Here is a 14035-nt window from a genome sequence, read left to right as displayed (position 1 = left end):
GTAGGTAGGTAGATAGATAGATAGATAGATAGATAGATAGATAGATAGATAGATAGATAGATAGATAGATAGATAGATAGATAGATAAGGGAGGGAGAAAGAGTAGGTGCCTAAGGAGACCAGAGGTATCAGATACTCCTCGAGTAGCCAATGTGGATGCTGAAAAATCAAACTTGAATGTTCTGAAAGACCAGCATGTACTCTTAACTGCTCAGTCATCTCAGTCTCTCTCCAGCCTCTTAACCCCCTTTCAAAAGGTTTATTTATTTTGTGAGGGGAAGAGAGGGGACATGCATGTGCCAAGGGGGTGGTGTACACGTGGAGGTCAGAGGACCACCCAGGGGAGTCAGTTCTTTCCCTCCATCATGTGGGTCCTAGAGATGGGACTCAGGTCATCAGGCTTGATGGTAAGTAAGTGCCTTTCCCCGTTGGCTCCAATTGCTGGCCTTCAATCTTGACTTTTTTACTGGTTATAATGCTGCCTCAGAAAGGTCATGGCTTTAACCCTAATAAAGCCATGTTTTAGTAACTAGGACAGAGTTACTATGTCCTAGTAAAACAACTCTTTAAGTTGAGAGATGGTTTAGTTAGAAAAAAACAAACAAATAAACAAAAAATCCCTTGCCTATAAGCATGTGGCCCTCAGTTTGAGGCTCAGCACTCACGTAAAAACACATAGTAACACACACTTGTAATCCCAGTGCTACTGAAGTGGGAACAAGAGGATCTCTGGTTCTCACTGGCCAGATAATCTTGCCTAATTGGTCACTGATAGACCCCTTCTCAAAAGATGTGAACAGCATTCATGAGGATGTAACCAATATTATCCTCTGGCCACCATCCACAAATGCATGGATTTAAGAGGCTGGCGAGATGGCTCAATAGTTAAGACCGCTTGTTACTCTTGCAGAGGAGCTGGGTTCAGTTCCCAGCATCTAATTCAGGCATCTTACAAAAGGTCAATGCCGGGGAACCCAATACCTTCGGCAGGCTCTTCAGGTACCAGGCCTCCATGTGGTACGTATATATGCATGTACATGTACACATAAAACAAAAATAAATCCTTAAAAAAAGATAACATTTAAAAAATAAACTAATATAAATAAACATAATGTCAGACTGGAGCATGAGTGGTTTCTGAAGAAGGACTGTATGTAGTAGAAAAGATGGCCCTACTACTTGTAAAAATAAATGCACCAGGCCTAGCTGAGTGGTTAGGAGCACTTGCTGCTCTTGCAGGAGCTGGCTTCAGTTCCCAGCATCTACATCAGGCAGCTCATAACTGCTTGTAACTCTAGGTCCAATACCCTCTATGGCCTATGTGAGCACCTGCAAGTATATGGTACACATACTCATGCAGGCACACATACATAAGTCTTTTTAAATAATAATACATACTAGGTAACTACAGCAACACAGACCTCTGCGTGTCAGGCTCATCTCACTGAGACCTGGGTGCTTTAATAATACGGCACTATTGGTACCCTGGGAGGGTAAACAAGAAGAGAGAGAGTCAAGTCCCAGGCGAGAATGTGAGCAAGGCCCCTGGGAGCTTCATGCTTACCTTGTTTGCACACTGCTTACATTGTTTCTCATCCAAGCAATCTCCTGCCACCTTGGCCAGGACAGGATCCAGGGGATTGTCTTTCAGATCCAGCCACTTCAGATTCTACAGAGACAGGAAAAGGGACTGCTAAGCCTGAGTTTCCACACAGTACCTCAAAGTGGAATAAAAGGAGCTAGAATAAAACTCTATGTTCCACCTCAGAGAACAGTCAGTTGAGTGGGGCATTTCTGGTCCCCTCCCCTGCTCAGGGCTATGCTCCCCTAGTCCCTGAGCCCTTGGTCACACTTGGTTGGGCAACCTCGGTGCCTTTACCTTGAGCTGAGCAAAGCTGACAGGCAGGGTGACCAGCCTGTTGTTGAGGAGATCCAAATGCTGAAGGTTGACCAGGCGGCCAAAGTCTGCGGGCAGCTGCTGCAGCTTGTTCTTGCTGAGGTCCAACTTCACCAGGTGTGTGAGGCCACAGAAATCCGACTAGGACCCGGAGAAAAAAGACTTAGGCCCAGGGCTCACAAACTTTGATATAAAGGTGTAGGAACCCCAAGTCAAGGGTATCCTGTGTAAATCCCAACCTTTGCACTACTTCTTTCCAAATGACAAGGAACGGAAAGAACACTGCTATTACAGTAGTTACCTAGACAAGCTTATAGGACAGCATTAGCACAAAACCAGCATTAGAAACACATATAACCCACTCGGGAAGCAGAGGCAGGAGGATCTCTGTGAGTCTGAGGCCAGTCTGGTTTACAGAGTGAGTTCCAGGACAGCCAAAGCTGTTACACAGAAAAACTGTCTCAAAACACCAAAAAATAATATGCTGTTTTTTCCCCATCTTGTTGATTAGCTCCTATTCTACACTGCTGCTAGGTGATACAGGGCTTTTCCTGTCCTCCCATGATGCCCTGTCTCCATCTTTCATAAGATTTCTCACTGGACATTGTAGGACAAACTTGTACTCCTAGCTACTTGGGAAGCTGGTACAGTTGGGTAGAAGAACAAAACCTCATCTCAAACAACAAATTGGACTACAGGGATAGCTCAGTGGTTGAGCGCTTGCCCAGCATACGCAACGCCTGAAGTCTACCTCCCAGCACTATACACACAAAAGCTGTGCATAGCTTATCCACGGGGCCATGGGTTCAATTCCCATCCTCAAGATCCTTCTACAAGAAAAGAAACACACATATACACACCTGTTTTTTATATACATAGCCAATACTTGAGTACTAAGTTTTAGCCTCTGTTTCTTGTGACACCTAGCACAGTAACTTTGCACAGGTCTTAATGTGTTTTAGGGTAAGCAGCTCAATGCCTAGGACCTGTCCTACTCCAACCAGGCTCACTCTTAGCCCCTGACACTAACCTTTGCTAAGCATCCATCTGACAGTGGCATTACAACTCGGCTAACGAGCACTGTTGGTGCTCTGTGAGGACTCATAAACACCAAGGGGTTCATGTTGTACAGTCAAACCAAAGTTCTTAGGACAGACAACGGGACAGACTCAGATTCAAGAGTGCTGAGTGACTGCCGGGCACAGTGGGTAGCAGGTGTGATGCTGCCAGGAGCTGCTACCCTTCTTTAATTAGATATACAATACCTCCTGGAACAGAAGCCATTTTTAATGAGCTGTGGGAAGAAGATGCTGTTGACAATAAGAGAAGCCCAAGAGAACACTGAGAGGGACTGACTAATGATCCGATGAAGAAACAGCTAACTTCTGACTGAGCCAACAAGAGGGTACCCTAGAATCCAGCAAGGTATGACTGGCCACAGTACAGGATGCAAGAGGCATCTGACAGCAAGGAACAGCCTGACGACAAAGGAGCACCGCGACAGAGGAGGAGGCCATTGCTCAGGAGAGGAGAGGCTGAAGGAATCAATGCCTACACGGGTAGAGTAACAGCAGGGTGCTGTTATACCAATAATCCCAGCACTCAGGAGCCTAAGGCTAGCCTGGGGTACACAGAGAAACCCTGTCTCCAGAAAAATGAGAACTGGAAGAAGTTGTGAGAAAAATCAAACCATGAGGAATGATGGGAGAAGAGTGGAGGAGCGGGCATCTGAGCAGGATACAATTATATATGTACAAAGTGTTATAATGACATTGTTTTCTATGCAAAAAAAGACTCCAAAAACCAGAAGCATCAAAAGGACCTGATATACATTGGGTATGTTCATAACAAGGAAAGCAAGTCTCAAGTAATTCAAGTCCAGGTTTGGGGGATAAAGGCAGGAGAGTCTCATCAAACCTCATCAAAAGATGTGTACACCCAGCATGGTCTGGCCTGAAATCCCAGCTCTTGGGAAGCTAACGTGAGATGACTGCCACTGATTTGAAGCCAGGCTGCACAACACAGTTTATGTGATCTCAAAACAAGTCAGGCACGGTGGTACAGACCAACAGTCCCAACACTCAGGAAGTGGAAGCAGCAAGGTCAGGAGTTTCAAGGCCAGCCTGGGCTATCTAGGACCTTGTCACAAAACAAATCAAGATGCAAGTTCACTTTTTTCCCATAGAACACAGAGCAAACTGACACAGTGGTCTCTATCTCCTTTATGCAAGAGCAGTAAACTACTTTTGTCAAAGACTAAAATAAAGCAGAAAAAAGATGAGCCCAGTAAGTGATTCAGCAGCATCCTGCTGACTTGACTTCCTATAGCCTGCCTCTCCTGCTGTTTGAAAGAATGTACTTCTGAGGCAAACCACCCTCCTCCACCGGTTCCCACCAATACCCTCAGATTTAGCGGGACCCTGTCTGTAGACCTTTCCTGAAATTACACTTTATGCCACCCCTCACTCCCAGCAACATGAGGAACATTTAGGGCTCCAGGATTCACTGGTGTTTGCCAGACTTACCGGAAGAGTGCTCAGTTTATTGCAGGACAGATCCAATACAGTGGCCTTTGGGAGTGCAGCCTAAAAAGAAGAGAAAAACAAGTCAAATCAACAACTGGAATGATTCAGTGACATCTGCTAATGAAGCATTTTCCAGAGAATGTTTCCACACTTAGCAAGGGCCATAGATAGATAGATAGATAGATAGATAGATAGATAGATAGATAGATAGATAGATAGGTAGGTAGGTAGGAGTGGGCAGGATGGCGCATGCCTGTAATTCCAGGATTTGGAAGGCAAGAGGATGTCAAATAAAAGACTAGCCCGGGGTCAGAGTGAGACCCCAGGAGGGAAAGGTGTGAAAGTATAATGTTCTTGGGGGTAAGAAGAAAAATGCTAGTCAACCAGGATCCAGGGAGGACTGCAAAGGAGGAGTTTGTCCATAGAATGTCCCAAAGAAAACTGATCCTTCAAAAACCCCAGGGCACTTGAGAATTTTCCTCTGGTGCCTGCTATTAGGTTTCAGGGCAGGAACGGGATCTAATAAAGCTCCACAATTTTATTTTCTCATTCAGTCATCTATCCACCAACAGTATCGGTACTGAGTGCCTTCTCTGAGGAGGGCTCTGGCTAAGGAGCACCAGAGTGAGGGCAAGGCCCTCACAGCCTGTCTCTACTTCCCAAATGTGTCCAGGGCTAGAGCGGCTCTGCAAAACTGGGCCTCTCTTCCCCCTAAGGAGAATGCTGTAATGACCACATGCCTGGAGGAAATGGTTTCAGAGGGATGTCCTAGGGCCAGGCTCACACAAGTCTGGCCTTCTTCCGAGAGTGGGAAAGGAACCAAATATTCAGTTAAGGATCCTAGGTCAACCTGAATGTCCAAATGACCACCTAAAAAACTTTTGGATACCATAGAGTGGAAACCACCAACTACATCTATCAGTATTTGCTACCTTCCAAGTATTTGACATTGATTTTAATACTCATAAATGTAGGAGACAGGAACCATTAGCACCATTTTATCAATGAAGAAATCTAGACATAAAGGCTGGTTAGTTAACTTGCCGAGGACATTTGGTTATTGAGCAATGGAGCTGTGATATGAACTGGGCAGGTCATTCAAACCATCATACTACACAGCCACAGTGGAAGGACGACTAGGCCAAATGACAGGGGCAAAGGTAGCCCCTTAACGGCAATAATGAAGGTGTGGCCATCCAAAGTGAAGCCAACATGAGACTTTAGGGCTAGGGAGCACAGAGTAGGAAACCCACGGATGGAGGATATAGCTCCATATTGGCAACCAACTAGGTGTGTGATGTCCCCAGGGCCTCAGACTCCGGAATAATAGGGGTTGGGGTGGAGGAGGATGGAGGGTGAAGTGCATACACGACAGTTTCAGCGCAGCTGGGATGAGACCTTGTTAGTCCTTCGGAGAGATTTCACTTTCTTCAGGGAGGGCAGCTTCCGGGGTACGACAGCCAGCTGGGATTGCAGGCTTCTTAGAGAAGATGGGTTCGGCGCCACACCCAGGTCTATCTGAAGGCCTACTTCCCAGGACCAGGTCATTCATTCATCCTCGAACACATCCAGCAACCGCAGGTTCTCATTTTAAGACCCAGCAGGATGCTGGACGTTGTGAGAGCTTCCGAAACGAGGGTAAATTCACTCTGGCCCCTAAGAAGCCCAGGGTCGGGTAGGTAGAGGGTCCCTATCTTCTGGAACTGTGCCAAAGTGACACGTGTACACCGCAGTAAGAACACTGGGGCCGACCGCAGCCTCCCCGGAGACCTAGTTTTTTAAGGATCGGGAAACTGAGGCTTGAGAGAGGGGCCTGCCCGCGTGGGGCAGGCGTCAGGAGTATAAGTGGGCTCCCGGGGCTCGTGGGGTCGTACTGACCAGCTCCTTCACGGGGACCTCATTCAGGTCGCTGAGGCTCAGGTCCAGCTCATTGCCGTCCAGCTTGTCGCGGAGGTTCCCGCCCTTGTTGCCGGCCTTGGTCATGGTGATGCCGGCTAAGCGGGTCCCTGTTCCCGGGTTCCGACGGGCAGGGGAGAGGGCTGAGAAGCTGCTCGTGGACTCAGCGGATTCGCACCCAACGGACCACGCCTGCGCCTTGAGCCGCCGCCGCAGCCGCTGCGAGGCCTCTGCTGCCCGTCCGCTCGCTCGCCACACTCCCAGCCCTGGGCCCTGATCCCACCGGTGCCGCCGCGACGACGACCACTTCCGTGTCCACGTCACCTTCCGCGGCCACTGAGAAGGGCCGGGCCAGAGCGGCCCTAGCGTATGTCGGCGCGCCCTCTGCCGCCCAGGCTGCTATACTGCAGCTTCAGGGCCCCGCCTTCGCCCGGAGTTGTTGAGTGGCTAGACGTGGCAGTCCAGAGATGTCTAAAACTGAAAGAACAGAGATGGAAGTTACAGGGCCTGGGTTTGCATCCAAAGTAAGCCTCATGAGAGCATCCCTATCCTCTGGATTAGGAGCCAAATTATGTGTGTCCTCCACATTTTCTCCTAGTGTTCTACTAAATCTGGTTGCTATAAACTTCCTCTTCTCTCCTCACGGCTGCAGCCTTTAGCCCAATTTCAGATTTCAGTTCAATCCCTTGGGCCCATATGGTAGAAGGAGAGAGCCGACTTTCTCGAGCTGTCCCTGATCTCCATTCGTGTGCTATGGCATGCACGTGTATGTACACACACAAAATAAATAAATATAATTTAAAAACAAAAAGCAAGTTTCTGTTGAATGAATGAATGAAGCACTTTTACCATGAGTGTGGCGCCTGTGCATGTATGCATGCTCACATATGTGGAGCTCACATGCTCACATGTGCATGTATGGGGGCCCAAGGCTGACCCAGGTTGGTTTTCTTGATCACTCACCTTATGCAGAAGGAGGGTCTCTCACAGAACCCAGAGTTCTCTGGACAGCTAGTCTGGCTAGGCAGCTTGCTCCAGAAGTTTCCCGTCTCTGCTTCCCACATCCTGGGATTAGAGGCTGGAAGCATATCCACCTGATTTTATGTTGATCTCTGTGGGGACCCAAACTTTGGTTCTCAAACATGAAATGAGAAAATGCCTTTCTGCTGAGTCAGCTCCCCAGCTCAGTTTGCTCATCTTAAACTTGAAATTTTAATCGTACCCCAGGGGCAGGAGGCGGGAGGCATAGGCTGGCAAAGGATTTGCCTAGCATTGCCTAGCATTGCTCCAGCATCACCTAAATCAAACATGCTGTCATATGCTTTGTAATCCCAGTCTTTGGGAAATGGGAGCAGGAGGATCAAAAGTTCAAAATCATCCTCCTCCAGATTGGGAATTTGAGGCCAACCTGGGATACATGAGGCCCAGTCAGATGCCTCCGTGGATTGGGGTGTTCCCCCGATGACCTGAGTTTAATTCCTGGATCCCACATTGTAGAGAGGAAGAACTAATTCCCACAGATTGTCCTCCGGACTCCACATACATTCCATGGCAAATCATAGCACACACACACACTCACACACACACACACACACACACACACAAATAAATAAGAAATAAAACTTCCTTCGGGTGATCTAAAGAACAACAGAAGTCTGTGCAATTTCATACTCATTTACCAACACCTTGGTGTTGCACACCCCTCCTCCCCTGAATGAGACGGTGTGCAGACGGGTACCTGGGAAACAGAAAAGAGCAGCGAGGTAAATATTCATTAGTATTACCTTCAAGATGGACCTGAGGAGTTAAGCACGCTCATGGAGATCCTGTGTCTAGCTCCTTAGCCACACAGATGGACGCTTTTGATTTAAAGTCCTGCATTCTTTTTATCTCAGCCTATTTTTCTCCTACCCTAACGGATCTTACAGTCCACACAAACAATACAAATACAGAAGCTGCCATCTCTCTCCACACTCCAGTTTGTATTGGAGCTAGGAGGTGTTCCAATGGACCAGGGCTGGAGAGAAGGCTCGGTGGTTAAGAGCACTGACTGCTCATCCAGAGGATCTGGGTTCAATTCCCAGCAACCACAGGGCAGCTCACAACTGTCTATAACTCCAATTCCAGGGGATCTGACATCTTTGCACAAAATATATACAGGCAAAACACCATGTACATTAAACAAACAAACAAGTAAACACATAGATAAATATGGTGTACCATTTTCTAAGGTTGTCTGGGTCAAATTTTTGTTATTGATTAAAGGTACACTTGAGAGGGGAGTCAGTAGAACGGAAGAGGAGTTCTCCATAATGACCTGAAAGGATAAAGTGAAAAACTATTGAATCGACCTTGCACCAAAAGAAAATCCTTCTTGAAGAGTTGGATGAAGCTGAAGATTCCAAGGAAAACCCCCTTAGAAAGCCTCCAGCTTTAGCCTTAGACATTGTGACGTCTCTTTGTGGTGCCACTTTGTCTTTGAACAGAGTCCCTCCATAATCTGTGTCCTCTTTCCAGGTGGAGTACCTTGGGTGCAGAGGGTGGCTTTTAGACACTCTCTAATTAGAGAACCTGGCCTCCTTCCAAGGAGCGCCTTGTGAAAGGCATTGGCGCATGAGCTGTTTATCTGCTTAACTGAGAATTGAGGGAGAAATGGTAGCCATGGCTACATTATGAGAGATGACTCATAAGAGTGAAGTCCTGGCAGGCCACATGCCCAGTCAAGTAAGTGGAGGAAGCGGCGTGGTGGTATAACAGAGCCTCCTTCTGTGGAGTCTGGGTAGGAAGTGGGGAAAGCACAATCCATAAAACAGTTCAGATGCTCAATCCAATCTAGAGGAGATTCTCTGTATTGTATCAGTTTGTTAGAGAGACAGAGACAGAGAAATACAGAGACAAAGAGAGGGAGGAGAGAGGAGAGAGGAGAGAGAGAGAGAGAGAGAGAGAGAGAGAGAGAGAGAGAGAGAGAGAGAGATTATGTCCTTGAATGTAGAAAATGTTCTAGTCTGGTGAAGCCATGTTGTTGGAATATAGCAATGAAATGTCTGAAGAAGTTGTGAGAAGCCAATTCATCAAAAGAAGGGTAGGAATCACTTGTGATGATTCCTAGCAGATGGGTGGATTTATCTGCTGATCTCTTCCTTCCTTCCTTCCTTCCTTCCTTCCTTCCTTCCTTCCTTCCTTCCTTTCCTTTCCTTTTTTTCTTGCTTTATTTGGTTTTGTTTTTGTTTTAGGACAGGGTTTCTCTGTGTATCCCTGGCTGTCCTGGAACTCACTCTGTAGACCAGGCTGGCCCCAAACTCAGAGATCTGCCTGCCTCTGCCTCCTGAGTGCTGGGACTAAAGCAGTGTACCATCACTGCCTGGTTCTTTATCTTTTCAATTGCTTACTTATTGGTGCATGCAAGCATGGTAATTATTCAATAAAATCTAAAAGCCATTCTTTAGCTCCTGTAGCTCAAGTTGATCTTGAGGATGACCTTGAACTTCTGATTCTCTAGCCTTCACCCCCAGAGTGCTAGGATTACAGTTGTGTTCCATTCCAGCTGGTTTGGTTGAACCCAGGGCTCCCTGCATGCTAGGCAAGCACTCTACCAACAGACCCCATCTCTGGCCTAATTGCAGTTTTTGAATTTCAAGAATAAGAGGACCTAGCAGGACCATCTCTCCAGATGAAAGAGTCCTCAGGGCTTTGTTTGGTCAGCTCCTATAAGACTATGACAATCTGTAACCCAGACCTGATGGAGGAGGGTCATTGGCTAATAAAGAAACTGTCTTGGCCCATTTTATTGGTTAGAACATAGGTGGGTGGAGTAAACAGAACATAATGCTGAGAGGAAGAGGAAGTAGCTCAGAGGCCATGCTCCCCTCTCCGGGGCAGATGCGCGCGATGAAGCAAGCCGCCAGGTCAGACATGCTGAATCTTTCCCGGTAAGACGGGTGCTACACAGTTTATTAGAGATGGGTTGATCGGGATATCAGAATTAGCCAGTAAGGGCTAGAGCTAATGGGCCAAGCAGTGTTTAAATGAATACAATTTGTGTGTTGTTATTTCTGGTGTAAAGTTAGCCATGCCGGAGCTGGGCTATGGGAAGAGGCCTGCAGCTCCTATTACAACACAGACCAAAGAAAAAATGAGAAGAGAGGGGCAGGGGTGGGGAAAGAGGGAGGAAAAATACTTTAAAATTCCAAATGGCAACTAAGTCTTGTTCTTTCTTAGAAAGTAGAAACAACACTGGATCCCAGGTCCAGGACCTATTTGTTACATTTCACTTAGACCATTGAATGTGTTTGGTTAGTTGTTTTGTTTGTCCCAAGTTCAGCAAGCAAGACACCTGTAACCTTCTTCTTAACCATCACTGCCTTCTCTATCCTGGCAGAATAGCCACTCTGTTCTCTTGGAACTGGACCCTGACACGTCTTGTCCCATTTACCTTTGCCTTTGTATTACCTAACATCATGGGCCAGGAAAAAAGACAAGAAGGAGAAATTTGCATCTGTGAAGCAGAAAAAAATTCATTCTATTGCCTCTGGATGGCTCATCAAGTGTTACTGTGGCCTCTAGTGTAATAGATTAATTAAAATTCTGCGGATCCCCAAGTAGCTGCAGTGGCGGAAATGCTGCATGTCCCCAAGTGGCAACAGGCAGTGGGCCATGTGGTGGCAGGCATGGGGCAGCAGGTCCTAGCAGCCAGTCCCAGGCAGGGATGGCACGTGAGACCATGCTGCAGATCTCCAAAGGCAGCTGGTCTCAGGCAGGGAGACGCACAGCAATAGGCAGGCGAGAGACAGAGACATGGATAGGCAAGCCATGCAGAGTGAGGTTGGATATTTATTTAGTGGGTTATGGAGGGGGAAGGAAGAAAAGGAGAAGAGGAGAGAGAGAGAGAGAGAGAGAGAGAGAGAGAGAGAGAGGAGAGATGGAAGCTGCCTCTCCAAGAGGGAGAGGGAAGAGGAAGAGACTCCAGCTGCAAGCAGAAAGGAAGATCTTCCTGCCTCAACAGATAGGGGAGGGAGTGGGCATGGCCTGTCTCTTAAATGAAGACAGAACAGACCATTATATCTATGCATTGTGCTTCCGGGTACTTGGCATCTTGTTCAAAGACCTGAAGTAGCACACAAAAAATGGCGAAGTGGGATGGATTTTTTTTTTTGAGATAGTTTTCTCAGTCTAGCAGCTTTGGTTGTCCTGTAGCTCACTCTCTAGACCAGGCTGGCCTCAGACTCATAGAGATCCACCTGCCTTTGCTTCCTTTGCCTAATTATGTACAGGGTTAAGATGGTAGATAGGAGACCATCCCCAAATTTGAGGAGACAGTTTGCCTTATTGTGAATGTATTCAAAACCAGTTTAGGTTTAATTGGCCTATTTCCCTTCTAATATGTTTGGACACACATACACACACAACGAAGTACTGAGGGTTACTAGGGAGCTGTAAATTGGAGTAACCCAATTGCTTTGTTTGGAGAGGAATGTTCATTCAGGTAGAGACAGGTGGGCTCCCAGATTGCTAAATATATTCTTGGGAAAAAGATGTGTGTGTGTATGCAGACTCTCTTAGTCACCGTTTTATTGCTGTGAAGAGACACCATGATCAAGGCAACTCCTATAAAAGGACACATTTGATTGGGGTCTTGCTTATAGTTTCAGAGGTTTATTCCATTGTCATCATGGCCAGGAGCAAGCCAATATGTAAACAGATGCTGGAGCTGGAGCTGGGAGCTACATCTTGATCTAGGGGCAGAGAGGCAGAGAGAGAGAGAGAGAGAGAGAGAGAGAGAGAGAGAGAGAGAGAGGTCAGGTCCTTGCTGGCTTATTCATTCATGCTTGGAGGGAAGCATGAGGATTAAGAAAGAAATAGCCAAGAGACGACTGATAGAGTCGGGAGAGCATCCAGGAAATAATGAGATTACCCTCACATCTATTTCTCATAGGCTTTATAAACCCCAATCCAAAAGGGGGGAAGAAGGCAAAAGACTTCTTTACCATGATACAAGGAACAAACAAAGTAATTATCTTCGTAATATCCAAAACACAAAGTAACCACACCCTAGGTCAAGACATTCTATTAGTAGCCCCACCTTGGGTCAAACCTCTGTCATAGATGCTTGAAAGGAGCAAGAAGAGCCCTGAACTCTCAGACCTTTAGTCAAGGTGGAATGAAACCACATCTGTGAGCTCCCACAGATTCCACCCTTTTTTATTTATTTATCAAAGCCTGAGCTTCTGCTACAGGACAGACTGTGCCTGTCTTAGGTTGTCTTCTCCCACCTTCCAGACTTACCTGTCATCCATCCATACATTCCATCATGAACACTCTGTCTTAGATTTCCTGGAGGGGAAAAGATCTTACCTGCCATTGACTATCAACCTCTGTTCATAAAGGGTTAAGGGAGAGTGCATAGCCAGAGGCCATGCACCTCTGAGCCAACTTTCCATTGAGAGAGTTCACAAGTAATTAGATAATTGTAAGCAAGCAGGCAAGCACCTATGGCCACAATATCTTCTAATAAAGGAGTAAAGGATGACCAAGATAGGATGGCCTTTTTAATTTGGTCTAGTATGTCTTTAATAGTTTTAGCTGCATCAAAATCCAAATTTGTCTAATCAAATATATCAAATCTAAGGACTCATTGGCATCATGTCAAATTTTCTCAGATAAACTCTAACCTTTTTCTAATCAGTAACATTTTTATAGTGAATCGAAATAGTTGCAAACATTAACAGGTTAATACCATAATTCTGGTATAAAAATTATCAATAAACACACAATTTGTCAAGTTACAATTCTCATAACTTCATTGTAATCAGAAAACAAGAAAAAGTTTCTGGGATAGGTGAGCTAATAGTCTTTTTCCTCTCCTATAGTTCAATTACATTACTGCTACCAAACTTTCAAAGATATGTTTGAACTGTTCCAGTCCCTGAGTAGCAACAAAAACTTTTACACTCTTCCTCCTCACATACTAAAGGGGCTTTAGTCACATGTTGCCTTCATAACAGTGTTCTATTGCTTTAACAAGTCTTTTTCCTCAAGAGGAGAAATTTCTGAGGTCTCAGTTCTCCGAGTTCTCTATTTCAACATCAGATTGAACGCCATACTGTCAAAGTTAATGTCCGCATCCCACGATATTTTGTAGATAGACGGCCAAACATTCAGTCAGCATTTCTGGGCCAGCTCCAAAGCAAATAGGATTCACAGAGGTCTAGAATTCTGTGCAACAGGTTTATCAGGAAGTTGGGTATCACCAACTATTCCCATAACCTCCTTTCCTTTTCAGACCGCAGAATGATGACATCGGAGGGTCAGGAACACAGGTTCAGCAATTTCATTGCAACTCTCCTGGGAGGTGGACCTTGGCATCCACAACATCATCAGGGATGGCACTCTTCTGTTTCACACACTGCACCAAATTTTCAGGAAACCTACGAGCTTCATTCTCTTCCTGTGAAAAACACAGACATGCCCTCAACCCCATATTAAAACAAGGTCAGGTCCTTTCCATAATCCAGTGCAGGGTCTTTCCATTTTGCTTTAGCAAAGGTAGTTCTGGTGCCATCATGCCAGAATCTATCCACGGCAGATTGCTCATGGGTATCCATATTCAAGAAATTTAGAATAAGCCGGGCGGTGGTGGCGCACGCCTTTAATCCCAGCACTCGGGAGGCAGAGGCAGGCGGATCTCTGTGAGTTCGAGACCAGCCTGGTCTACAGAGCT

General features: G+C 46.2%; 1 protein-coding gene and 1 pseudogene across 1 annotated transcript in view; one reads left to right on the top strand and one right to left on the bottom strand.

Moving 5' to 3' along the window:
• Lrrc59 (leucine rich repeat containing 59) overlaps nt 1–6640 on the bottom strand; it is a 16579-nt gene extending 9939 nt beyond the window's left edge. Inside the window, exons 1-4 of the mRNA XM_005350594.2 lie at nt 6301–6640; nt 4423–4482; nt 1880–2038; nt 1565–1669 (exon numbers count right to left, since the gene is read on the bottom strand). Coding sequence (XP_005350651.1) covers nt 1565–1669; nt 1880–2038; nt 4423–4482; nt 6301–6405 — 429 coding nt within the window. The 5' untranslated portion in view covers nt 6406–6640. The remainder of the gene's footprint in view (nt 1–1564; nt 1670–1879; nt 2039–4422; nt 4483–6300) is intronic.
• Nucleotides 6641–6687: 47 nt separating this feature from the next.
• LOC101994477 overlaps nt 6688–14035 on the top strand; it is a 13658-nt pseudogene continuing 6310 nt past the window's right edge.

Source organism: Microtus ochrogaster, chromosome 7 (genome assembly GCF_000317375.1).
Source record: "Microtus ochrogaster isolate Prairie Vole_2 chromosome 7, MicOch1.0, whole genome shotgun sequence".
Lineage (NCBI taxonomy): Eukaryota > Metazoa > Chordata > Mammalia > Rodentia > Cricetidae > Microtus > Microtus ochrogaster.
Note: the sequence above shows the minus strand (reverse complement) of the source record. Positions and strands in the feature narration are given on the sequence as shown.